A 26,648-nucleotide genomic window follows, 5' to 3' on the forward strand; every position below is an offset into this window, starting at 1 on the left:
TCACCGGAATCTCCACCTCCGAGGTTCAAGTGTTTCTCCTGTCTCAGCCTCCCACGTAGCTGGGATTACAGGCATGCACCACCATACCTGACTAATTTTGTTATTGTTGTTATTGAGACAGAGTGTCACTCTCGTTGCCCAAGCTGGAGTGCGATGGCACGACTTGGTTCACTCTGCCTCACGGGTTCAAGTTATTCTCCTGCCTCAGGCTGCTGAGTAGCTGGGATTACAGGCATGTGCCACCACACCAGGTTAATTTTGTATTTTTAGAGATGGGGTTTCTCCATGCTGGTCAGGCTGGTCTCGAACCCCTGACCTCAGGTGATCCGCCTGCCTCAGCCTCCCAAAGTGCTGGGACTACAGGTGTGAGGCACCACACCCGGCCTAATTTTTATATGTATGTATGCATTTATTTATTTATTGAGCCAGAGTCTCACTCTATTGCCCAGGCTGGAGTGCAATGGTGCGATCTTGGCCCAATGCAGCCTCTGCCTCCTGGGTTTAAGCAATTCTCTTGCCTCAGCCTCCCGAGTTTCTGGGACTACAGGTGGGTGCCACCATGCCTGGCTAATTTTTGTATTTTTAGTAAAGACGGGTTTCACTGCGTTAGCCAGGGTGGTCTCAATTTCCTGACCTCGTGATCTGCTGACCTTGGCCTCCCAAAGTGCTGGGATTGCAGGCATGAGCCACCGCGCCTGGCCAATTTTTTAATTTTTAATAAGAGGTGGGGTTTTCGCCATGTTGGCCAGGCTGGTCTCGAACTTCTGACCTCAGGTGATCCGCGTGCCTCAGCCTCTCAAAATGCTGGGATTACAGTCACCGTGCCTGCCTGGCTTACATTCTATCTTAATCCTGTTTATACACGTCTGTGATTCACCAGCCTTCGAACTCCTTGTGAATATGAACAGAGTCTTAACCATTAGAGCATTGGCTTGGGCAGGGTGGCAAGTAAGGGATGGATTTCCTGAGACACTCAACAATTTAAGTTGCTTTTCCACTGCGTTCCCAACTGCTCAAACCTACCTTGTTCTCCAATTCCAGTACACTTGCAGTAGGAACGGGGACCCTCTTCATAAAGTTGCACCAAACCAGAGATTTTCATCTCATTTCGCCCAGGTCCTAGCCCTGCCAGGCTTTCCCTTTGCTCCTCTGCAACTCCTGTCTAGGGAGGCGGGTGTCTTGGAAGGTCCTTGGGAGCTTCCGCCACCAATTTTGCATCTGCAATTAGGGCTACTTTACCCCAGTGAAGAAAGGTGCCCTCCGTATTAGGGCTTCCTTCCTCCACTTCGAACTGGGCAGGGTAGCAGAGTGAACAAAGTGTGAAAGCCACTTTAGAAGGAAAGAGCAGAGCTCCCAGCCCCGCAAAGAATGGCCGAGGACGACGCACAGCGGACGCTGAAGTGCAGCACTCCTAGCCAAGCTTGGGTTTTCCCTTAGCCCCGCCTCCTTCGCTAAGCTCGACCCACTTTAGGGCGGGACCACCCACTTCAGCCAATTCTGATAGCAGAACCCTGGCGGTTTGTACTATTTCTTTCCAATGAGAAAAAAAAGGAAGCAGCTTGGCTCCAATGACCAATCCGAGGAGGCGGCGCCTGGTTGTCAGGCAGTTTTGTAGGAGTTCGGGCCAATTGGAGGCGCAGGCACCGCTCGACCCGGGCGCAGCGCGCAGGCGGTGGCGAAGAGACGCCGAACGGGCCGAGTGCGGCCGAGGCAAGCCGGAGCCGGAGCGGGGCCGCAGGAGACGGGCCGGGTCCGGACGGGCCGAGATGCCCTATAAACTGAAAAAGGAGAAGGTGAGCGTGGCCCTTTTTCCCGCACCGCCGCCTTGGAGCCTGCGCGGAGCTCTGGGAGGGGCCAGAGCCAGGCCCGGGACAGCCCCAGACTGACCCTCCCGTCCGGCCCCCGCAGGACTCCTGGGGCCAGCCCTCCGCCCCCGCGGCTGGCAGCACCCCCAGCTTGTGCCGCGGCTAGGACAGCTCCCCATCCTTGCCCCGGAGAGACTCCCCCCACATACGCCTTCCTCCCTTCTTCCCTGCTCTTACCCCCGGCCCAGGGTAACCTCCTTCTTCCAGATTCGCCCCATTCTCAGGTCACTGTCCTGCTTTTTCTGTCCCCCCATCACCCCTGGCCCCGATCTCCCATCGGTTTAGGCAGCCCCTCATCTGAAACTGCACCTCCTTCCAGAATTGCCCCCTCCCCCCGCCCTGAACAGCCCCTTTCCTCCTCTTCCTACCCGCCTGGGACAGCCGCCCCACAGTCCCCTACGGCCCCTTCTCTTTCCATGCCAAGCCCCTGACCTAGAACAGCGCTGCTTTCTCTCTCCTCCACCCAAATCTGGCCTTGGCCCCTCCCTCTAGTTCTTCCTTCACACACAAACTTGTAAGCAGGACTGAGCCCTTATGTTGATGGAACCTCAGAACATCAGTGCTGGAAGGGACCTCTGAGCGCATGCAGTGCAATCCCTAATGGTACAGATGAGGAGACTGAGGTGCCGACAGGGCAAGGGACTTGTCCAAGGTCACACAGCCTGCTAGAGGCCCAGCTGCAATATCGGGTCTCCTGACTTAAAGGCCTCTTTTCTATCAAAGCCCTCCTAACTGGCTCCAGGTACATCCTAGACCAGTCACCTTTCCTAATCTGAGTAGGCTCTTCCCCTTATTCCTAATCCTAGGATAACCTTTGCATTCTTCCTTTTTATTTTTTTGCACCAGTGCTGGATTTCTGCCTTTCCTGAGCTGCACCATCTTCAAATTGGGAATTTGTCCTCCCCGTCAGATTATTATTCCTTCTTAGCCTGCAGGCCAGCTACCCCTGGACACCCATGTCTTTGGTCTTTGTCATGATGTCCTGACACAGGCCATTTCTTTTTCTTTCTTTTTTTTTTTTTTGAGACAGAGTTTTGCTCTTGTTGCCCAGGGTGGAGTGCAACGGCATGATCTCGGCTCACTGCAACCTCCGCCTCCCCAGTTCAAGCAATTCTCCTGCCTCAGCCTCCTGAGTAGCTAGGACTACAGGCGTGTGCCACCATGCCTGGCTAATTTTGTATTTTTAGTAGAGATGGAGTTTCTCCATGTTGGTCAGGCTGGTCTTGAACTCCCGACCTCAGGTGATCTGCCTGCCTCGGCCTCCCAAAGTGCTGGGATTACAGAGGGTAGCCCCCAGCCCTGGCCCACAGGCCATTTCTTAATGGTGCCTTCTTTCACCTTTCTCTTCTACCTCGGTGCCGCCTTCCCCTGTTCCTCATCTGTGCCTTTTTCTACCCTCTGTTTCCTGCTGTTGCTGAGGTCTGACTCAGAGGTGTGGTTCCTTTGAGGTACAGTCTCACAGAGGATGCTAGGATACCAGGTCCAGCCTCCCCCAGCTTCTCCTCTCCTGGGGCTGGCCCTTTATGGTGGGGGCTGGCTCTAGTCTCATGTTCTGGCCTCTTGCTTGATGACCCCAGAGGTATATTCATTTGCCCTCTGATTGACTGGGTTACTGGGCTGCCATCTATGACCTTTTCAAACTTTTTCTTCCAGGGCTGTTCTGTATTTGCCAGGCAGCTCTGATTCTGGGTTGTCCCCTTAACCTTTCAGGGCCTGAGGCACTGAGTACAGGGTTGGTGATGGTGTGCTAGATGGTGAACCTCCTAGGGGTAGTGAGCTGGATAGGGTTGTGTGTCCCACCCAGGCCCTGTCCTTGGGGAGTGGGCATGCAGAGATGGTTTGGGTAGCTTAATTGTAGACAATGCACACACAAATCAGCCACACCAGGGGCTAAGGGAAATGGAATCCAGGGAAAGCTGGTGAGGTCCCCACCCATTTGTAGTTTTTAGTCTGATGGACTATATACTGTCCCATCCACAGAAAACTTTAGCCTACTAGATTGTGAAGAAGAAAACAAATTCCCAGTTAGACTTGTTAGGACCAGGAGTGTAAGCGTTCGGTTGGGAAAGGGTGTTGGAAGGATCAGGGTGCATGGAGCCAGGCATCACTCTCACCTCCCTATAAGGTTTTTCTGCTCTTGATTTTCAGCTGCATTTGGACTTCTTCAGTGGTTGGCAAGCTCTGGGGGGTGGGGGGTTGACAGTGTGACTGAGGTTTGCCTGGATGGGGGTGGGTGGATGATCTTTATTCCTCATCTATCACCTGTCCCCTCTCTCCTGGCCATCTTTTACAGCTTTTTCCCTAAAGTCTTTCTGAGCTGTCAGTCAGGAGTGAGCTCTCCCTTCTCTTCTGGATTTGCAGAACACTTAGTAGGCCACTTATGGTCCTTTTGTGTTTGGCCTTGGATGGGAATTAATTGTGGACAAGCCTTTTCTTCCCTTGAGATAATAACTAAGCTTCGTTTTGGTTTAGCAACTCCTTTTCACACAGTAGGTGCTTAGCGGATAGGTGCTGAGCTAATCTCTTTGAGGAATTCGCATCTCCCCCTTCCTTCTTGTTTTCCTCTGGTACTTAGCTCTTTTATTTTCTTCAGTAGGGTGTCCCTGACTCCTCCGACTTTTTTCTTGTTCATAATAATAGTAATAGCATTGACCAGCATCAGGATTTTCATGTGCCTTAACACTGTGCTGAGGGAAGAGGGTACTGTGATTGTCATCGTCTAATAAATGAGGAAACTGAGGCTCAGAGAGGCTAGTAAACTTGCCTATGATTATATAGCTAGTAAGAGCTGGGCCCAAAACACAGGGCTGGCTGCAAACATGTTCTTTTAACCTTTGTGCCACACAGCACTTGACTGCTGAGCTGGGCTGAAGTGTATGTGCTTCACCTGTTCTGCAAGAGCCAGGGAGCAAGGCTGGTGGGCCTGGTTCCTCCACGCCCACTCACACCCACACACTAAGGCAGCTGGATCTCTCTTAGGCACATTCTTTAAAAGATATGTCTGAGGCATCATGCTGAGTGCTATAGGGTGGGTGGAGGGGTACAAAAAAGAATAAGCGGCTTATGATCCAATAGAGAGATCAGACATGTATGAAGATGGGTCAGCTTTGTCCAAGAGTTCATGTCTGGGGTGTGTGCAGACATCTCAGTGTTGTGTCCTACCTGTCCCCTGCCCCCAGCCTTTTTCCCTACACCCCATGCTCTAAGCCACTTACAAGTGTCAGTGTGGTCAGCTGGGTTAGTATGCAGAAGGAGCCTGCTCAGCCCAAAGAAGGAACCCCTTCCCCCTACTGCATCAAGCTGTTCTATACCACACCTTTCTTCCTCCCCACCTTCAAGAAGCCTTCCCCTTACTCCAGCCCACACAGAGCTCTCTTCTCCCTGAAATCCTTTTGCCCCCATAGTCACAATAACTTGATTTAACACTTCTCACTGAAGGGGGCTTGGCTGCTATTGAATTGCACAATCTCAGAGCTGGAAGTGATTTCCAAGATCCTCCACTCCTCATTAAAGGCTTGAATTTCTTTTGCAATATGCCTTACAGGAGGTCACCCAGCCCCTGCTTGAATGCTCTCAGGGGTTGGGGAGCTTTTGGCTTTACTAGGTGGCCAGTTTTAGTGCAGTTGTTCCATGACAAAATTTTTCCTTGTTTGGAGCTTCAGCCTGGCTTGCAGCTTTAGCCCATTGCTTTGGTGCCTCTGGTCCAAATGGACAAGTTAAATCTAAGGCACCCCTTCATTTGTTTAAGATTCATCTTGCTTCCCCATCCCTCATGACTCCTCCCTTCCATTGTTAACTATCCCAGTTCCTGCAGCTGTTGGTCTTGGGACATGCTTTTGAATCCACTCCCAGTATGGGTTGCATTTCCCTCTAAGAAACTAGGATTTGTCATGGCCCCTCCCAAGCCTGATGCTCATGACTGAACCAGATCCTCCAGGATAGCCCTGTCAGTGCCAAGCAGTCTGCACAGGTCTGTTAACAGGATGGAAGGTCACGTGAGCTGCACATGGATGATTTGTGTTGAGCTTGCAGTCAGACCTAAATCCCCAAGTCTTTTTCACATTTTCCCTATCCTGTCCCTGTGCAGTTGCTTTTTTTGGCTCGAAGAATAGGAAGAGATGCCGGGCAGGCCAGGGCTCTGAGCCAGCTGCCAGGTTCCCAAAGGAGACTTCAGACTAGTGCTCACTCTTTGTGACAATTCAGGGCTTTACCCCAATCCCTGTCTCAGTGCTTGTCAACTGAGGTGCTCTTGGCATTTTGGGTGGGACAGTTCCTGTACCTGTTAGCATTCCTGGGCCTTACTGATTAAATTGCTGAGTAGAACCCTCTTGTCTGTGTGCTATTTGTGACATCCAAATATTGCCTCCTAGTCTTTCCTGGTGACTGTGAGGAAAGAGTGGTGACTCCCTGCCCTCCAGCATGAAAGCCTCTGGCACCCCTCTGACCACTTTAGCCAGAAGCCAGTAAGCAGCTGTTCCCTGATGCTTTTTCCTTAAGCCTCCTCACCCTGGCTCTGACCTGAGCAAAGGCCTTCACAGGCCCAACCTCTGCACCAGCCTGATGAGGTGAAAGATGAAGGAGCATTCTCCTGCCAAATTAGTGTGTGTTTGGGGTGACTTCCTAACCAGATTCTAAACTCTTTGGAGGGGCTGAATCTCCATCTGCATAGATCCCCCCCAGCTCAGCCCAAGATAAGTTCTAATTGATTGATTCATTTGGATAGAGGATATTTGCAACAAAGATATAAGGATTTGTCCAAGGGATTCATGGTAAGACCTCTCCCTTCCTCTGGCATCTGCTAACTCTACCTTCATCTTCTCCTTTCAGGAGCCACCCAAGGTTGCCAAATGCACAGCCAAGCCTAGCAGCTCGGGCAAGGATGGTGGAGGCGAGAACACTGAGGAGGTAACTAATGTAGGCGTAGCCTTAGATGTGGTTCAGGTGCCAGCCACCACTCCTTGATGGCTAGTGGGTTAGGGGATCCCAGGGAGTGAGGCAGAAGGGAAGGCTTCCATATCCTGGGAAGGACCTGGACAGCCCATCCAGACTGTCCTCAGGCAGGATTTCCCTTTGGCTGGTAGAGACCAAATACATTCTCAAGTTGTTTAAACTCCCCAGGTTCCTATGAAATTTGTTTCTCTGTTTACCAACTTGGAATGTTGAGAATTCCTTTTTCTTAGGGCAAAAAGCTGGGGGTTCTGGGATCCTGAGCAGAAGGGGAAAAGTCCACAAACACTTGATGGGTTAACAAGTGACCTCAGCATGGCTCTGGGTGGGGCAGGGGATTGGGAGGGGCTGGTGTCCCTGAGTTGGGCCCAGCTGGGCTCACTGCCCTTGGTCCTGATCTAATGGGAGCATGACTGAAAGACTGTCCTGAGCAGAGGTCAGTGTGGCTTAGCAATCTCAGACTATAAAGCAATAAACAGCAAGCTGAGAGAGCATCAGAAGTGGGGAATGACATAGGGAAGTATACAGTATGTCCATGAAAGTTTGCGAGTATGCACAGTGGGATGGTCTGGATGGTGAATGATCATGTACAGCGAGCATCCACTGCATCCTACCTGGAAGCTGGTGATTGGTGCTTTCTCTGCTTTCTCTCTCCTGCTCTAAATTGTTCAGAGGGATGGAGGAAGACTGGAAACAGAGCTCTCTAGTTATGGACAGGTCTTGTGGTTTTTTGGGAGAAGAGATTGATGAGCAAATGTTTGGGGTTAACTATGCATTTAGGGTTTCTGGGTACTTCTGATGATAGTTCATATCTAAAGAGGTCCAAGCAATTTTCACACCCGTGACCACTGTTTTAGGCCTCATTTAAGTAATCAGAAGCAGAGTAGGTTTTCCCCATTTTATAGACATAGAAGTTGAGGACCACAGAAGAGGAATTATTCTTTCTTCTGTACTTATGCAATATTCTACTTTTTTTCTTTTTTTTTTTAATTTTTTTTTCTGAATATTTCTTTCTTGATACTTTTTTTTTTTTTGTTTTTGTTTTTGAGACAGAGTCTTGCTCTTGTCACCCAGGCTGGGGTGCAGTGGTGCAATCTCCACTCACAGCAACCTTCGCCTACTGGTTCAGGCGATTCTCCTTCCTCAGCCTTCTGAGTAGCTGGGACTACAGGTGTGCACCACCATGCCTGGTTAATTTTTTGTATTTTTAGTAGAGATGGGGTTTCACCATGTTGACCAGGCTGGTCTCGAACTCCTGACCTCAGATGATCGCCCGCTTCAGCCTCCCAAAGTGCTTTAATTACAGGTGTGAGCCACTGTGCCTGGCCTTTATGCAGTATTCTAAACGTCTCTCAAATAATCCTTAACACTTAGCTCTGTGACCATTGGTTTCCTTCTGTGTCTCTCCCCTCAGACTATGAACATTTATTTTATAGAGCAGTTTACTTTGTGTTAATTTTCTAGGGCAGCCATAACAAACTACTACAAATAAGCCAGGCATGCTAGCTCACACCTGTAATCCTATGCTTTGGGAAGCTGAGGTGGGAGAATTGCTTGAGGTTAGGAGTTTGACACCAGCCTGGGCAACATACATAGACCCTGTCTCTACAAGAAAACTAAAAAATTAGTTGGGTGTGGGGGCATGTGCACCTGTACTTCCAGCCACATGGGAAGCTGAGGCAGGAGGATCGCTTGAATTCAGGAGTTCAAGGCTGCAGTGGGCCATGATCACACCACTGCACTCCAGCCTGAGTGACAGAACAAAACCCTGTCTCAAGAAAACAAAACAAATTACTACAAATTGAGTGGCTTAAAACAATAGAAATAGGCCAGGCGTGGTGGCTTATACCTGTAATCCCAGCACTTTGGGAGGCTGAGGCAGGCAGATCACCTGAGGTCAGAAGTTAGAGATCAACTTGACCAACATGGTGAAACCCCGTCTCTACTAAAAACACAAAAATTAGCCAGGCGTGGTGGTGGCATACCTGTAATCCCAGCTACTCGAGAGACTGAGGCTGGAGAATGGCTTGAATTCAGGAGGCAGAGGCTACAGTGAGTGGAGATGGCACCATTGTACTCCAGCCTGGGTGACGAGCAAACTGTCTCAAAAAAAAGAGAAACAGAAATATATTCTGTCTCAGTTCTGGAGGCCAAAAGTTGTAAAATTAATGTCGGCAGGGCCATGTCCTTCTGAGCTTCTAAGGAAGAATCTGTTCCACGTCTCTCTCCTAGATTCTGGTGGCTTTTGGCAATCTTTGGCATTCCTTGTAGATGCATCGCTTTAATCTCTGCCTCTGTCTTCACACAGCGTTCTCCTCCATGTGTCTCGGTCTGTGTCCACATTTTCCTCTTGTAAGGACAGTAGTTATATTGGACTTCAGGCTCACCCTAATCCAGTATGCTCTCATTTTAACTTGATTACATCTGCAAAGACCCTGTTTTCAAGTAAGGCCACAGTCACAGATTCTAGGTGGACATGAACTTGGTGGGGGAGGGGTAAGGGACAGGACACTGTGCAACACTAAGTACCAGGCACTGTGCTAAGTACTTTGCATACATTGTTTCATTTAACCTTCAGAATACTCCCCTGAGATCCCTTAATTATTATTATTCCCATTTTACAGATGAAACTGAGGCTTAGAAATGTTAGCCTAGTGTGGTGGCTTACACCTGTTAATTCCAGCACTTTGGGAGGCTGAGGTGGCTGGATCACCGGAGGTCAGGAGTTTGAGACTAGCCTGGCCAACATGGTAAAACTTTGCCTCTACTAAAAATACAAAAATAGCCAGGTGTGGTGGTGCACGCCTGTCATCCCAGCTCTCGGGAAACTGAGGCAGGAGAATCACTTGAACCCAGGAGGTGGAGGTTGCAGTGAGATGAGATCGTGCCACTGCACTCCAGCTTGGGGGAAAGAGCAAGACTCCATCTCAAAAAATTTAAAGAAGAAAGGAAATGTTAAGTAGCTTTTATTCAGCCAGTAAGGCAGTAATGCAGAACTGGAATTCAACCCAGGTCTGTGTGACTCTGGAGTCTCTTGTGGTCTTTAATGAAGTGATACTGCTGGCTCTTAGATTCTAGAAATAAATCCTAGAATAGAGAGGAGCCTTGGGAGATCAGGTGAGACTCCCTGTTGACCTGCCTCTGCAGGTAAGGGTCTTTCCTGATCTGTCCCAGGATAAAATTTAATGTCACAGACTCCTCTGTGTGCTGTGCCCTGTCCAGAGTCTGGGAGTAGGGACAGAGGGAGGAATAAATTACCCCACTTCAGCCTGTCCTCTCTGAGGCCAGAGTTGTTACTCTAAAAACCTTGGTCTTACCAGTCCTCTACTTAAAAACCTCTTTTGGCATCTCACTGCTTAAAAGTTAAAGTCCAAACTTGCTAGCATGGCACCCTCAATCCCTCTGAGCTGGCCCCACTCTTCTAGCACCAGTCCTGGCTTTGCATCCCACCAACCTTCCCATATTTTTCTTTCCTTTTCTTTCTTTCTTTTTTTTTTTTTTTTCGTTTGTTTGTTTTGGACATAGGGTCTCACTGTGTTGCCCGGTGTGGAGTACAGTGGTGCAGTCAAGGCTTACTGCAGCCTCAACCTCCTGGGCTCAAGGGATCTTTTCACTTCAGCCTCCTGAGTAGCTGGGACTGCAGGCACGAGCCACTGTGCTCAGCTAAGTTTTGTATTTTTTGTAGACATGGGTTCTTCCTATGTTGCCAAGGCTGGTCTCAAACTCCTGGACTCAAGCAGTCCTCCTGCCTTGGCCTCTGAAAGTGCTGGGATTACAGGTGTGAGCCACTGTACCCTGCCCAACTTTCTGTCTTCTGATATGATAACCTCTTTATGACTCAGGGTGCTCACAGATGCAGTTCCACTGACCTGAACTGCTTTATTTCTCCTGTGTCTTTTTTTGCCTATTAAACTCATGGTTATTCTTTAAGAGCAAAAAAAAAGCTAAATCAAAAGTCACCTCTTCAGGGATATCTTCCCTAATTCTTCCAGGCAGAGTTTGCAGCTCAGCCCTCTCTGTTCTTGCATTTTCCTTCTACAGTTAGCTTCATTTGTGTTCATCCTGCCTAATGGACTGTGAGCTCTTTGAAGGCAAGGGCCATGTCTTAGTCACCTTTTAATCTTTTTTATGGTATAGAATTTGCAATAAACTTTCAATCTTTAATGCTTAGCATGATGTTTAGTGAATAATTGATGGAAGGAAAGAATTAAGCACAGCTAGATGGAGCTCTAGATGTCACCACTGGAGAGAAGTTCTCTGTGGTTTTGGGGATTTTTATTTTATTTTTTTTTAGTAGAGATGGAGTTTCACCATGTTAGGCTGGTCTTGAACTCCTCACCTCAGGTGATCCACCTGCCTCGGCCTCCCAAGGTGCTGGGATTACATGTGTGAGCCACCTTACCTGGCTCAAATTTTTGGGATTTTAAACTGATATGATCTTCATTTATTAGGCCAGTTAATTAATTATGCAAAAGACATATCACATTTGATCTTTGCATTTTTTCTGTTAATTGTATGTTTCAGCTTTCTCTTACATTAAATACTTTCTATAGTGTTTAAATTATATTTCTATCTCTTTATTATTTATTTATTTATTTATTTATTTTTGAGACAGAATCTTGCTCTGTTGCCCAGGGTTGAGTGTATTGGCTCACTGCAACCTCTGCCTCTTATGTTCAAGCGATTTGTGTGTCTCAGCCTCCTGAGTAGCTGGGATTATAGGCATCTGCCACCACACATGCCTTATTTTTGTATTTTTATTTTTATTATTATTCTTTTTTGAGATGGAGTTTTGCTTTTGTCGCCCAGACTGGAGTACAGTGGCGTGATCTTGGCTCACTACAACCTCTGCCTCCTGGGTTCAAGTGATTCTCCTGCCTCAGCCTCCCAAGTAGCTGAGATTACAGGTGTCTGCCACCATGCCCAGCTAACTTTTGTACTTTTAGTAGAGACAGGGTTTTACCATTATTGGCCAGGCTGGTCTTGAACTCCTGGCCTCAAGTGATCTGCCCACCTCAGCCTCCCAAAGTGCTGGGATTACAGGCGTGAGCTACTGCACTCGGTCCCTGTCTCTTTATTATATTTGAATATTTGGATTTATTTATTTATTTTTTGGAGACGGAGTCTCACTCTGTTTCTCAGGCTAGAGTGCAGTGGCGCGATCTTGGCTCACCGCAACCTCCATCTACCAGGTTCAAGCGATTTTTCTGCCTCAGCTTCCTGAGTAGCTGGGATTACAGGCATGCACCACCATGCCCGGCTAATTTTTGTATTTTTAGTAGAGACAGGGTTTCACTATGTTGGCCATGCTGCTGTCAAACTCCTGACTTCAGGTGATCCACCCGCCTCGGCCTCCTAAAGTGCTGGGATTACAGGCTTAGCCACTGCACCTGGCCCGAGTTTAAATTATTAATGGTTGCTGTGTTAGGAATAGGCTGGACCAGGGTAGGTTCAGAGCAAGCACGTTTAATTGAAATTTTCTGAGTATGAGTGTGGTGTGGAAATTCACAGCACCACTTGATTGCTGGAGGCCTGAATCTAGGAAGGCTTCTTGGAGTATGGATCCTGTTGAAAGTTTGGAAGAGAAAGTAGTAGTACTTCAGGCAGAAGAGATGGCCTCTATAGGGTCCCAGAAGTCAGAGCCAGGCATGGTCGTTCAAACCTGTAATCCCAGCACTTTGGGAGGCTGAGGCGGGTGGATGGATTGCTTGAGGTCCAGAGTTCAAGACCAGCCTGGGCAACATGGTAAAACCCTGTCTCTACAAAAACTACAAAAAATTAGGTTAGGCACAGTGGCTCATACCTGTAATCCCAGCACTTTGGGAGGCCAAGGCAGGTGGCCCACTTGAGGTCAGGAGTTCGAGACCAGCCTAGCCAACATGGTGAAACCTGTGTCTACTGAAAATACAAAAATTATCCAGGCATGGTGGTGCACACCTGTAATCCCAGCTACCTGGGTGGCTGAGGCAGAAGAATTGCTTAAGCCTGGGAGGCAGAGGTTGCAGTGAGTTGCGATCACACCCTTGCACTCCAGCCTGGGTGGCAGAGTGAGACCCTGTCTCAATAAATAAATAAATAGTCCCAAAAGTGAAACTGGGCAGGACAAAATAGCAAGTAGAGGGCAGATTGGCCAAGTTGCCTTTGGTCAGTGTCCACCCCGGCTTTGATGGCTGCAGAAGCTTCTCAGGGGATCCGCTTGACTTCTACCCCCAACCCAGGTGAATGGAGAAGTTAGAGGCTGGAGCTTTTAGGAGAAATGGTTGAATGCCCACCAGTGGGTGACATATCTGCCACCTCCTTCTGACATGCATGTTTCCTAGTTAAGGGTGAATAGACAGTGGATACCTCCCTGGGGCTTGGCAGCCAAGGGCTTTGCTGGCAGGAGCAGCTGTCTCTCAGATGCTTTCTTGTGTCTAGATCCTGGGAGCCAGGGCAGCTCAGTGGGGTAGTGGGCAGGGCAGTCTAAGCTCACTCAGCTGCTCTCTGGCCACTCCAGCCTTTGATAACATAATACCAGTATAGAAAAGACCTTAGCCATCAGCTCTTTGGTTGTTTTTTTTTGGGGCGGGGGACAGAGTCTTATTCTGTTACCCAGGCTGGACTGCAGTGGCTCGATGTCAGCTCATTGCAACCTCTGTCTCCCAGGTTCAAGTGATTCTCCTACCTCAGCCTCCCAAGTAGCTGGGATTACAGCCCCCTGTCACCACACCCGGCTAATTTTTTGTACTTTTAGTAGAGACAGGGTTTTGCCATGTTGGCCACGCTGGTCTCAAACTCCTGATCTACCTGCCTCGGCCTCCCAAAGTGCTGGGATTGCAGGCATGAGCCACCGTGCCCAGACATTGGTGGGTTTTTGAACATTATTTTTAGGCATAAAACCCTCTTGTTCTCTCTAAACCTTACCAGAATAATGGTTTGGAAACCTCTGAGCTAGTCCTGCCACCTTTTTTTTTTTTTTTTTAAGATGGAGTCTCTGAAGCCCAGGCTGCAGTACAGTGATGTGGTTTTGGCTCACTGCAACCTCCGCCTCCCAGGTTCAAACAGTTCTCCTGTCTTCAAACAATTCTCCCATCTCAGCCTCCCGTGTAGCTGGGACTACAGGTGCGCACCACCACACCTGGCTAATTTTTTTTTTTCATTTTTAGTAGAGACAGGGTTTCACCATGTTGATCAGGCTGGTCTTGAACTCCTGACCTCAATGATCCACCCGCCTCAGCCTACCAAAGTGCTAGGAATACAGGCATGAGCCACCTCGCTTGGCTACCTTCCTTTACCCTTTCTGGGAAGAATGCCTCTCTCTGGCTGCCTCCTCAGTTTGAGGTTTGTGGAAGTACAGGGTGTCTGCATCTTACCTGTAAGATGTCCTCAGGTTGGAACTGAGCCCCTCACTCTAGTATCACTAATGTTTCTCCCTGCTGACTCTGCTCCTAATGCTGTATAGTGCCCTGTTCTGAGGATCCCAGAGTTGGGTTAGGAGAGGAAGGAGCCTGGGCGGGAACTGAAAGCTTTGGTTCCTGGTCAGCCAACCAACCTTCACTGAATTCCTGTTAGGGGCCAGTGCTGGGGCACCCAGAGAGGTACAAACCAGGGTCCTGCCTTTCAAGGGACTTGCCGTCTAGTTGGGGAAATGACATATGAAGAGACTAAGAGGTGTCACTAGGGGGTGAGTATTAACAGAGCCAATGGAACAGACAAGTGGTTTCAAAAACAGGGTGACACCCAAGGGCTGGAAAGATCTGAGAAGACTTTCTCGAAGATGGTGGGCCTTAAGCTGAGTCTTGGAGGAGGCAGTGATTTCCTGAGTCCCCCATTTTCTTTTTTTCTTTGAGACAGAGTTTCGCTCTTGTTGCCCAGGCTGGAGTGCAATGGTGCAATTTTGGATCACCGTAACCTCCACCTCCCAGGTTCAAGCGATTCTCCTGCTTCAGCCTCCTGAGTAGCTGGGATTACAGGCATGTGCCACCATGCCCAGCTAATTTTGTATTTGTAGTAGAGATAGGGTTTCTCCATGTTGGCCAAGCTGGTCTTGAACTCCTGATCTCAGGTGATCAACCCACCTCGGCTTCCCAAAGTACTGAGATTACAGGCATGAGCCACTCTGCCCGGCCAGGGTCCCCCATTTTCAAACAAGGAGGATAATGGACCCAAAGGAACATTTAAGTTGTGCTAGCATAGGAAGGAGATACCAGGCTGCATTCCAAGAATGCAGGCATGGGAAATAATAATAATAATAGATGTGGTGGTAATAGCAGATACCTCTTATAAAATGCTTCTTTAGTGCCGTGAACTGTTCATTTCTATCCTTACTACAGTGCTATAAGGTAGGTATAGTTGTCATCCCATCTTATAGAAGAGGAAACTGAGGTGCAGAGGGGCTGACTTTCTGGATATTACTTAGCTAATAAGTGGCAGAGCCAGGATCGAACCCAGGCAGGCAGTCTGGCTCAAATGTGTTCTTGAGCACTGACCTCCACAGGTTTGGTTGTTCTTAAGGCAGGGAAATGGAAGTCCGAGGCAAGGGAGAGTCTGGATACACAGCAAGCACTGACCCCTAACCTGCTCTTCTGCCACTGCCACTCTCCCCAACCCAAGGTGTGACTGATCTGCCATATGGAGACCTCAGACTCCAGATGCCTTGCTGTGTCTAACACACGTGACCCACAGGCTGGACCCAGTGCTCCTCTCCTGTTCTCTCATCCCTAGATAGGTCCACATCATTGTTTTTATAAAACATTCAGAGGATGCAATGAATAACATTTCTGTCTTCCTCCCCTCCCCCACCCCAGAGGATTTCAAGTTCTTCTATTACGATGGTAAAGAGTAAGAGTTTAGGATGGGAGCTGGAGAGGAGGAGGGGATGGCAGGTATGAGGCCAGGAGGTCACCTTTCCCTATGGTGAGTGTACCCAGCTGGACATGGCCTCTGCCTGGTCCTGTTGTAGTCTCTGGTTGGGGGCAAGGACTGTCCTGTGGCTTAGCTTCTCTCCTCTCCCAACAGGGGGCTGCCTGGACAGTCCTGGAGTACCTATGGGCAGACAGCCCTGCAAATACCTATTTTCAGACTTCTGAAAATGGACTTCATGGGGCTATAATACCTGTGTCTGGGAGTTGGCTGTCCCTTTATTTTTTTTATTTTATTTTTTATTATTTTTATTTTTATTTTTTTGAGACAGAGTTTCGCTCTTGTTACCCAGGCTGGAGTGCAATGGCGCAATCTTGGCTCACCGCAACCTCCGCCTCCTGGGTTCAGGCAATTCTCCTGCCTCAGCCTCCTGAGTAGCTGGGATTACAGGCACGCGCCACCATGCCCAGCTAATTTTTTGTATTTTTAGTAGAGATGGGGTTTCACCATGTTGACCAGGATGGTCTCGATCTCTTGACCTCGTGATCCACCTGCCTCGGCCTCCCAAAGTGCTGGGATTACAGGCTTGAGCCACCGCAGCTGGCCTGGCTATCTCTTTAAAAATGGATAGCTTTTAGGCTGAGTGTGGTGGCTCACACCTGTAATCCCAGCACTTTGGGAGGCTGAGGCAAGTAGATCACTTGAGGTCAGTAGTTCAAGACCAGCCTGGCCAACATGGAGAAATCCTGTCTCTACAAAAAATACAAAAAGTAGCTGCTGTGGTGGCGGGTGCCTGTAATCCCAGCTACTTGGGAGGCTGAGGCAGGAGAATCACTTGAACCTGAGAGGCGGAGGTTGCAGTAAGCCAAGATTGTGTCACTGCACTCCAGCCTGGGTGACAGAGTAAGACTCCATCTCAAAAATAAATAAAGTAATAAACTAAAAATAAAAAGGGATAGCTTTTAAAAATTAGCTACATTTCTCCCATTATAAAAGCAGTATCATACTATACAGTGGAAGTAAGGGGGAGAAAAACAAGCAGTTATCAACCTGTAGAAAATTTAGAAATGCAGAAGTAATCTAATTCTACAGGAGATAGTCATTAACACAGTGGGGACTTGGGCTTGTTCTTGCCTTTTTCGAACCTCGTTTTTCTGTGCATGTGTTTTAATGTGGATGAGCTCATTTTGCATATCCAGTTTTGTACTGTTCTTATTTTTTTGGAGACAGAGTCTTACTCTGTCTCCCAGGCTGGAGGGCAGTGGCGCAATCTTGGCTCACTACAACCTTCACCTCCCGAGTTTAAGCAATTCTCCTGCCTCAGCCTCCCAAGTAGCTGGGACTATAGGTGCCCGTTGCCACAGCTAATTTTTCATATTTTAGTAGAGATGGGGGTTTTACCATGTTGCCCAGGCTGGTCTCGAACTCTTGAGCTCAGGCAATCCACCCGCCTCCTAAAATGCTGGAATTACAGGCGTGAGCCACCACACCTGGCCTTGTACTGTCCTTATTTAACTTAGCATAGGAAGCAATTTTCCATCATTATGTAGTTTTAGGCCTTTTGTTTTATTTCAAATTTTTATCAATATGATAACACATACGTTGTTCAGAAAGTCTGATAGTACTATTGAGCTCGGAATGCAATTCTAAGCTGTTTCCTCAGAGACTGAGATTTCCACATTAGATTCTTTTCCTAAGTTTTTTTTTTTTTTGAGATTTAGATATTACCTATTGACTTCTACTATGGAAAATTAATCCCTTAGCATTCTTATGCCATTCTGCAGACATTTCCTCTCCTCCTAAAATACCACGATTTTGGGCAAATTCCTATGACTATGAAAATATTTTTTACAACTAAACTATTATATGGTTTTCTTTTCTTTTTTTTGAGACAGAGTCTTGCTCTGTCACCAGACGCCAGACTGGAGTGCAATGGCACGATCTTGGCTCATTGCAACCTCTGCTCCCAGGTTCAAGCAATTCTCCTGCCTCAGCCTCCCGAATAGCTGGGACTACAGGTGCTTGCCACCACACCCAGCTAATTTTTTTAGTAGAGACGGGGTTTCACCATGTGGGCCAGGATGGTCTCAATCTCTTGACCTCATGATCTGCCCGCCTCAGCCTCTCAGAGTGCTGGGATTACAGGCGTGAGCCACCGTGCCTAGCTGGTTATTTTTTTTTTTTTTTTGAAGGAAGGGAGGGAGGGAACCTGGTTTTCCTTTTTTTTGGAGACAGAGTTTCACCCACTCTGTCATCCAGGCTGGAGTGCAGTGGTACAATCTTGGCTGACTGCAACCTCTGCCTCCTGGGTTCCAGTGATTCGCCTGCCTCAGCCTGCTGGGTAGCTGAGATTACAGGTACCTGCCACCATGCCTGGCTAATTTTGTTTTTAGTAGAGATGGGGTTTTACCTTGTTGACCAGGTTGGTCTGGAACTCCTGACCTCAAGTGATACACTCACCTTGGCCTTCCATAGTGGCTGGGATTACAGGCATGAGCCACTGCACCTGACCCATAATTTTCATAAACATAATATTAACTCCTGATATTCCATTTATTTATTTTCTGTTATAAATGAGGTTAAAAGTATTTGTGCACAAAGTTGTTTTTTGTTTTTTTTTTCTTTTTGCCTGGCTACTTCTGCCTCCTCCAAAGCTTTTTTTTTTTTTTTTTTTTTTTAAATTTAGGGTTTTTATTAAGCTAAATTTCTAGTAGTTAAACTACTAAGACATAGGAATTTCTTTCTTTCTTTTACCTTTTAACATTTTTATTTTGAGAGACAGGGTCTTATTTCGTTGATCAGGCTAGAGTGCAGTTGGTGTGATCATAGTTCACAGCAGACTTGAACTCCTGGGCTCAAGGGATCCTCCAACCTTGAGTAGCTGGAACTGCAGGCATGTGCTACCACACCTGGCTAATTTTAAAAAAATTTTTTGTAGAGACAGAGTCTTGCTATGTTGCTCAGGCTGGTTTCAAACTCCTTGCTTCAAGTTATTCTCCTGCCTTGGCTTCCCAAAGTGTTGGGATTACAGGCGTGAGTCACTGTGCCTGGCCTTTGTTTTACCTTTTGAAATCAAGATTGTCACACATTCAGTAAAGGATCTTAAGTGTACTGCTCAATAAATTTTAGGTATGTTATCTGCCATGCACCACCTTGCAGGTTGTCAGGATGCAGGATTACATTACTCAGAAGGTTCCTTGTGTCTCTTCTTATTCCTCATGTGTCTTCTTAGTCAATACCCACCCCCTTTCCCTGGCAACATAATCACTTTTCTGACTTCTGTCACCATCAATCCATCAATTAGCTTTGCCTGTTCATGAACTGGAATGAACATTTTGGAGGCTCTTGATGCACAGGCAGTGGGCATCTCTTTGGGAGATGTGACTTCTTGTCTGCTCCCTGCCAGGGCTACAGCACAGTTATTTCTATGACCCTGGCCTTAGCTCCTTGGGGGCAGGAGACAGCTGCTCACTGCCCAGGCCTGTGCAGGCATAAAAAGACTGGGGGATGGCCCAAGCTCAGGGTGGGAGTCATATCTTGGGAAGTGGATTTCAACAAATGACTTATTTGACCAGGCCCAGCCGCAGCCCCAGCCCCAGCCCCAAGCCCAGTCTCAGCCAACGTCGTCCAACAAGCGTCCCAGCAACAGCACACCACCCCCCACGCAACTCAGCAAAATCAAGTACTCAGGGGGGCCCCAGATTGTCAAGAAGGAGCGACGACAAAGCTCCTCCCGCTTCAACCTCAGCAAGAATCGGGAGCTGCAGAAGCTTCCTGCCCTGAAAGGTACTTTTTAACCAGTCATAGGAGCTATTGTACCAGGTCTAGGGGGAGATGGTGGAATGGAAGTTTTGGGGTATTTTGGGGGGAAAGGAGTTCCAGATAATGTGGGAAGGGGGTGCCAGGGAGCAGGATGGTGGCAGGGTGGGATAAGGGAAAGCCCTTGAAGGCAAGCAGGGCATGGCAGTGAAGGACTACAGAGGAGAACCTGACTGCTGGGGCCCCCACAGATTCGCCAACCCAGGAGCGGGAGGAGCTGTTTATCCAGAAGCTACGCCAGTGCTGTGTCCTCTTTGACTTCGTGTCAGACCCACTCAGTGACCTCAAATTCAAGGAGGTGAAGCGGGCAGGACTCAACGAGATGGTGGAGTACATCACCCATAGCCGTGATGTTGTCACTGAGGCCATTTACCCTGAGGCTGTCACCATGGTGGGCACAGGGAAAGGATACGGGGGACTGGTGGGGGGCTGCGGAGAAGCCCAGGTAGAATTTTAACTGGCCCTTCCTCTCAGTTTTCAGTGAACCTCTTCCGGACACTGCCACCTTCATCGAATCCCACAGGGGCTGAGTTTGACCCAGAGGAAGATGAGCCCACCCTGGAAGCTGCCTGGCCACATCTCCAGGTACCAGGGCAAGAGAGCAGGTTGGCCCTGGCTGCAGGGAGTGGGGCACTTGGAGGCCGGGAAGTCCTTGGGAACACCGCCTCAGTGGCGCGCCTTTTCCCCCACAGCTCGTGTATGAGTTCTTCTTACGTTTCCTTGAGTCTCCTGATTTCCAGCCAAACATAGCCAAGAAGTACATCGACCAGAAGTTTGTCCTTGCTGTGAGTCCCCTAGTTCCTGTCTTGTCCTCTCTTTCCATTCCATGTCTGCCTTACCTGTGTCCAAGTGGCTCTTTCCCCTTACGCAGAATATATTGGGCTTCAGCCATGACTGGTATGAGAAGGCTATAAAGGGTTAAAAAAAGAAACCCTACTCTAGCCTTTAGAAACTCACTGCATAATGGAAGGAAACAAAAAAACAATAGAGTACCTCTTTCTGGGAGGCATCACTTTGGAAGTCTCAGTACAAATACAATAGAATCAGCAATAGAGTAGAATCACTTTGGTTTCTAAAACTTGCCAGCTCCCCCTCCAGGGAACCTCTGTACTTCCCCTGGCAGGACCTCTGTTACCCTGGCCCCCACCTTCCCTGGCTGCTGCCTCACCAGCTGCTTTCCATCCCTCATGCTCCTAGCTCCTAGACCTATTTGACAGTGAGGATCCTCGAGAGCGGGACTTCCTCAAGACCATTTTGCATCGCATCTATGGCAAGTTTTTGGGGCTCCGGGCTTATATCCGTAGACAGATCAACCACATCTTCTACAGGTGAGGCCAGGAGCCCAGGCTTAGGAGTAAGCAAACTGCTACCGAGGTGGGGTGGGAGTGGGAAGGTGGGGGGAACTGTACAGAATGCTGGAGGGACATCAGGGGTTGTCAAGAGAGGTCTTTTCTTTCCTCAGGTTCATCTATGAGACGGAGCATCACAACGGGATTGCTGAGCTCCTGGAGATCCTGGGCAGGTAAGAGGTGGGGTGGGGCACAGAAAGGTTGGGAGGATTGGTACATTGAACTTGGATCTGTCCCTTTAGTCCTGACAAATCTCCCTTAATTCCTAGCATCATCAATGGCTTTGCCCTGCCCCTTAAAGAAGAGCACAAGATGTTCCTCATCCGTGTCCTGCTTCCCCTTCACAAGGTCAAGTCCCTGAGTGTCTATCACCCTCAGGTGAGCTGCCTTCTTCGTGATAATGTCCAACTCAGGCAGCAGAGAAAAGATGGGGGCAGGAAGGTATTCCAGCTGGGATAGGGGAAGCATAGGGAGCAGGTGGGAGAATTCCTTCCCTCCACCTCCCCTTCCTTTCTGGGATCTTGCTTTTATCACTGACTTCTCTGAGAACTTCTAGGACCTACACCTCATCTCCTTTTTACCTCACACTTTTGCAGTTGGCATACTGTGTGGTACAATTCCTGGAGAAGGAGAGCAGTCTGACTGAGCCGGTAATTTCCCTTCCGGGACCCAAGGCCCACCTAAACTGTCGTCAGCATCACTTGCCAGTCTATACCTATTGAGCAGTACCATAAGGGGGTGCTTAGGAGGGCTGTGACCTGACAGGTAACATGATTTCCTCTCTGAAGGAGAAGTGAAACCTATATATACACCTAGGAAACAGATCTAAGGCAAATAAACAAGGGCAGTTGGCTGAGATCACCCAAGCTGTGCCCACCAGGGTCGGGGAAAGCATGGGTGGGAAAACTTCCTAGACACCCAGGCAGGTGTAGAGAATTTTCATCCCCATGCCCTTCTTGTCTCCCAGGTAATTGTGGGACTTCTTAAGTTTTGGCCCAAGACCCACAGCCCCAAGGAGGTGATGTTCTTGAATGAGCTGGAGGAGATTCTGGACGTCATTGAACCTTCTGAGTTTAGCAAAGTGATGGAACCCCTCTTCCGCCAGCTGGCCAAGTGTGTCTCTAGCCCCCATTTCCAGGTGAGACTCTGACCTAGCATATCCCAACCCCTGCCAGAAACTGAGGTCTTGAGTGAAACGAGAGGTACCCACCAAGTCCGCATCTCCCCACCAGGTGGCAGAGCGTGCTCTCTATTACTGGAACAATGAGTATATCATGAGCCTGATAAGTGACAATGCAGCCCGAGTCCTCCCCATCATGTTCCCTGCACTTTACAGGAACTCCAAGAGCCACTGGAACAAGTAAGGCACTGGGGGGCGGGGCTGGGTGGTGGGGATCCAGTTAGGAAAACTTTGAGGATATGGAAGAACTAAGGGCCAGGGGTCTCACCTGGTCACCCAGCAAGTGGGGCTGGTGTCCCCTGCATGTTGATAGGACCTTGAGGGGCTAACTGGAGCCAAAAGATGCCTCTGTGATATCAAATAGCAGGGCAGCAACCTGTGTTACACCACTCCTTGGGGTCAGCTATTCTGCAGGTCCTGTCACAGCTTTAGAGACGTAATTCTGTGCTGCAAAAAGCTGATGTGACCCTCTTTGAGAGTATGTGTAAAGAATCCCAGGGTTTTGGGCCAGGCACAGTGGCTCATGCCTGTAATCCCAGTACTTTGGGAGGCTGAGGCAGGTGGATCACTTGAACTTAGTAGTTCGAGACCAGGCTGGCAACGTGGGGGAACCCCATCTCTACTAAAAACACAAAAATTAGCTGGTGTGGTGGCATGCGCCTATAGTCCCAGCTACTCGGGAGGCTGAGGCAGGAAAATAGCTTGAAACCAGGAGGTGGAGGTTGCAGTGAGCCAATTTTGTGCCACTGCACTCTAGCCTGGGCAACAGAGTGAGACTCCATCTTTAAAAAAATAAAAAAGAAAGAAAAAAGAATCCCAGGGTTTTGAAAGGACTTTTCTGCTAAAAGCAAGCACAGTGTGGTATAGATGCAGTCTGTCATGCTGCTGGGAGGCCATTAGTGTGGGTGAGAGAGTGGGAAAGGGTAGGAAGTAGGCAGGCCTTGGAGAATGGGGTGAGGGAAGCATGGACAGATGGACCATGAAATGCCAGTCTCAAACCACATGATTTGGCCGAAGCTATCTTCTGATCCTGCATAGAGGTTTGTGAACTGGAAGTAGTAAATGAGAAAGCTCTTAGTAGACATACCCCTGTGAGAGAACAAATTGGGTTCCTTGTGCTAAGGGCAGACTCTGGTCTCCTACACCTCATCTTTCTTCCTGGTGGCAGGACAATCCATGGACTGATCTATAATGCCCTGAAGCTGTTTATGGAAATGAATCAGAAGCTATTTGATGACTGCACACAACAATACAAGGCAGAGAAGCAGAAGTGAGTACCTCTCTCCCTGGGAGACTTTCATCTTCTACCACTAGCTCACTTTGTTTCTCTCAAGCCCAACCCCAATCCTACTTTTTTGATCCTCAGGGGCCGGTTTCGAATGAAGGAAAGGGAAGAGATGTGGCAAAAAATCGAGGAGCTGGCCCGGCTTAATCCCCAGGTGAGGATTTCCTGCCAGTGTTGTGAAGTGACAGGCCAGCCCATCTTGAGCTGGGGGAGGAATATGAGGCACACAGACCCCCAAGTCTCTGAAGTGGCTCTCACCGCTGTCCATGTCTCCTCTCACTCAGTATCCCATGTTTCGAGCTCCTCCACCACTGCCCCCTGTGTACTCCATGGAGACAGAGACCCCTACGGCTGAGGACATCCAGCTTCTGAAGAGGACTGTGGAGACTGAGGCTGTGCAGGTGAGAGGACAATGTAGGAGAATGGAGCAGAAATAATAGCTCTGGAAGGGAGAGGAGACACAGACAGCAGAGCCAAAGAATAAGGGGAGGAAACAATAGAATTCACTGGGAATTGGTCACTGTTCCTTCCCTTGTCCCTATTCACACACAGATGCTAAAAGACATCAAGAAGGAGAAGGTGCTGCTGCGGAGGAAGTCGGAGCTGCCCCAGGACGTGTACACCATCAAGGCACTGGAGGCGCACAAGCGGGCGGAAGAGTTCCTAACTGCCAGCCAGGAGGCTCTCTGACCCCCTCACCTTCTTACCACAGGGCCACAGCCCACTCAGCCCTGGAACACTGCCCCGGCCCTCCACACTCTGCTCCCTACTGGCTGACTTGGGGGAAGGCAGCGTCTCTCTAGCTACTCTAGGGAGGGGGATGTGGGCACTTGAAGCAGGGACACCCACAGAGTGGTCCCTCTTCTCCCCAAAAGGTGTTCATGCCTCCTTGTGGCTCATACAAGCTGAGCACTAAGATATTCAGTGCTCAGACAACCTGGGGATGCCTGTCCCCTACCTGCTCCTCACCCACAGCTACCTGAGGCTGCTCTGAGAAGTATACACAGGAATACATATGCTCCTCTATTCTTCCCTTCATCCTCATTTGAACACCAGGTGTCTCCCCTCTCTCTCCACTGCAGAGGCAAGTAGGGAACAGCAGGAGATTACTCTCACCAAAGTTAGGCAAACCCCATTCTCCCCTGGAGTAGCTGGAGGGAAGCCAACCCCCTGCAGCACAAATAGGCACCCCTAGCCCCAGCCATGTACTGGCAGATAGGGTTGTATTATTTCCTCTTACCCCATGCCTGACCAAGGGAGGTCAAAAGGAGAAAAGTATAGGCTATGGACAGTAACTGAGGAATATAGGGCCCAGATAGACTGGGTGGGGCCAGGGAGGGATGAACAAACACCTTACCCCATGCCCTGTCTTTGGTGAGCAGCAGCCCTGGGATCAGACATGGAAGGGACCACCCTCGGGCTGACTGCTTTCCCAAAACTAGAAGGAAGCAGGGAGCAATGCCCCAAGCATGGCTCCTGGCAACACCTATTTATTTCCTTGTTTGTGCTAGGCTGGGCATGCCCTCTCTTGTCCCTTGTAGGTACCCTGGAGGGGCAAGGGACTGAGGAGGGCTGGACCCAGGTTCCAGGTGCACAGGCAGTGCGGCTTTTGGCTGTGTATATAGGGTGCTTTATTCTCCACAGAGTGATACATGCTAAGGTGGGTTGGGCTTGGGCTGATGTCCCCATATGTACAGAACCGAATAAAGTGGGTCTCTGAGAAGCCTTATGTGCCTTGATGTGGAAAGGGAGATGGGGAAGATGGAAATGGACATTACAACCAGGGATGTGTTCAGTCCTGTGCTGGTTCTGGCCTGGAATGTAGGAAGGTAAGGCAGCTCTCTGTGGTCACTTCCAGGCAGGGGATGCCTGCCGGGCTTGGAGGGCTTTCTGTACCACATCTTCCCACTGGGCATCTGATATCTCCCGAGCCCAGGCAGGAACCCCTGGCGCAGGCAGGCTTACTCCAGCCATCGTCCTTTTCACCAGCTCTACATGTTCTGAAATCAGAGCCAAAGGCCAGTCAGGGACAGAAATAATGGGACCAGCTCTCCTCCCCAATCCCTGAATCAACCCAGCGCCCTTGGGTGGGTCACCAAATCCATCTTATTTTCTAGGCCAGCCTGCCCATCCCCAAAGCTAGCAGATGAGCATTTCACTTGGACTCTGAAGTCCACAAAATCTTAGTTTACAAACTATCTTTTTAGGAATAGGGTCTTCATCTGAAACTTCCTTCTACTGACTCAAGCCAGTTCATTTCCTTAGTAATTATTCCAAAATGAAAGAATTATCTCTTTTACCTGGGTCCATGGGAATAGAGCTGTGGTTGTTCAACGCTGTAGCTCCTTCTTCATCTTCATCATCACTCTCTAATGGTGGGTCTGGCAAATGAAGTCCCAGAGCCTGCAGAGCCAGAGAAGACCCTTTGGGTCCAGGCTTCCAAGGAGCCCAGCTTCACCTGTTGAGGAACCATCCCCCCTCCACCCTACCTGGATTCGATCCTGGATGTCAGCAACTACATCTCCATCCCCGACTGGTGCCAGTTCCACCTCCTCTTGTTCAGGATCTTGGTTCAGGGGCTGGTAGGAATAGCTAGCTGGGCCAGACCCAGTTTCCTCCTGTTCTTCCTCAGGCTCCTCACTGCTCCAATCCCCAGTGCCTTCTGAAGGGCCCTGATGTGGCCCCAGTTCCTCAGTCTGATTGGGGAAGATACGCTCAGGGCCCATGCTGTCTCCCCCTAGAACTACTGTTGCCATCCGAGCAGGGGCTGCAAGAACAGAGAGGAGGGCGGACAGGGATTGTATGAAACGAGGCCCATCTTCATCTTCATAGTCTCATCATCTCCTTGCGGTCTCCTGCGTGAAAAAAACTAGCTCCTCCCCGAGGCTCCTGCATCCTCCACCCCTCCGCCCCCCTCCAGCCTCTCGTTCCTACCCCTAAGTCAGGGCTCTTATCTCGAACCAGGCCCCACAGCCTTGCTCCTCCAGTTCCTAATTAAACGCCCAACCGGAGGCCCTGCCATCTCCTAAGACACCCCTTCCAGAACACTGGCTCCCCCGCCACGCCTCCCCCGCGACTTGGGAACTCTGGGTCACCGGATTCCCCTTAACAGGGCGTACCCGCCCCCTTCTCCCCTCTCCTGGAGGTCCCCCTCTGTACCGCCTGACAAATGCCCTTCAGGCCCCATAGGCTCCCCTCAAATGGTCCCAGCTGCGGCGTCCCCCACCCGCCCCCACCCGCCCCCACCCGAATCCCGGCGCCGGTGTCTCCGCGCGCCTCACCTGCTCAAAGCCCGTGGCCTTCACTTCCGGCGGCGCAGGACGCGCAGAGGTGCGTAGTCCTCCAGCCCCGCCTCATGCTCA

At 49.4% G+C, this 26,648-nt stretch overlaps 2 protein-coding genes across 4 annotated transcripts; one reads left to right on the forward strand and one right to left on the reverse strand.

The window, feature by feature from the left end:
• Nucleotides 1–1,677: 1,677 nt before the first annotated feature.
• On the forward strand, nucleotides 1,678–25,009 carry PPP2R5D (protein phosphatase 2 regulatory subunit B'delta). Its single transcript, XM_002746553.7, has 16 exons — nucleotides 1,678–1,793; nucleotides 6,693–6,770; nucleotides 19,229–19,439; nucleotides 19,664–19,863; nucleotides 19,947–20,057; nucleotides 20,165–20,257; nucleotides 20,670–20,800; nucleotides 20,935–20,994; nucleotides 21,091–21,199; nucleotides 21,418–21,471; nucleotides 21,789–21,959; nucleotides 22,054–22,181; nucleotides 23,170–23,271; nucleotides 23,368–23,440; nucleotides 23,571–23,687; nucleotides 23,839–25,009. The coding sequence occupies exons 1-16, from the start codon at nucleotides 1,767–1,769 to the stop codon at nucleotides 23,974–23,976; spliced, it is 1,803 nt and encodes a 600-aa protein (XP_002746599.3). The 5' UTR covers nucleotides 1,678–1,766; the 3' UTR covers nucleotides 23,977–25,009.
• MEA1 (male-enhanced antigen 1) lies at nucleotides 24,894–26,612 on the reverse strand. 3 transcript variants are annotated; one of them, XM_078369199.1, is made up of 4 exons: nucleotides 26,586–26,612; nucleotides 25,776–26,053; nucleotides 25,587–25,689; nucleotides 24,894–25,286 (listed from the first exon to the last, which is right to left on the reverse strand). In XM_078369199.1, the coding sequence occupies exons 2-4, from the start codon at nucleotides 26,040–26,042 to the stop codon at nucleotides 25,135–25,137; spliced, it is 522 nt and encodes a 173-aa protein (XP_078225325.1). In that variant the 5' UTR covers nucleotides 26,043–26,053; nucleotides 26,586–26,612; the 3' UTR covers nucleotides 24,894–25,134. The 3 variants fall into 3 exon arrangements, with proteins under 3 accessions (XP_078225325.1, XP_035151562.1, XP_035151560.1); XM_035295671.3 differs by having other exon boundaries at nucleotides 26,568–26,612; XM_035295669.3 differs by having other exon boundaries at nucleotides 26,446–26,612.
• Nucleotides 26,613–26,648: the final 36 nt, after the last annotated feature.

This window comes from Callithrix jacchus, chromosome 4 (assembly GCF_049354715.1).
Source record: "Callithrix jacchus isolate 240 chromosome 4, calJac240_pri, whole genome shotgun sequence".
Lineage (NCBI taxonomy): Eukaryota > Metazoa > Chordata > Mammalia > Primates > Cebidae > Callithrix > Callithrix jacchus.

Excerpts from the sequence above, each read along its gene's own strand:
- PPP2R5D (XM_002746553.7), top strand. The coding sequence starts at position 1,767 with ATGCCCTATAAACTGAAAAAGGAGAAG. Across the intron at positions 6,771-19,228 it reads GAGGCGAGAACACTGAGGAG|GCCCAGCCGCAGCCCCAGCC; the intron begins GTAACTAATGTA and ends TTATTTGACCAG. Across the intron at positions 20,995-21,090 it reads CTCCTGGAGATCCTGGGCAG|CATCATCAATGGCTTTGCCC; the intron begins GTAAGAGGTGGG and ends CTTAATTCCTAG.
- MEA1 (XM_035295669.3), bottom strand. The coding sequence starts at position 26,473 with ATGGGGCCTGAAGGGCATTTGTCAGGCG. Across the intron at positions 26,054-26,445 it reads TGAAGGGCATTTGTCAGGCG|CCCCTGCTCGGATGGCAACA; the intron begins GTACAGAGGGGG and ends CTGTTCTTGCAG. Across the intron at positions 25,287-25,586 it reads CTCTATTCCCATGGACCCAG|AACATGTAGAGCTGGTGAAA; the intron begins GTAAAAGAGATA and ends CTCTGATTTCAG.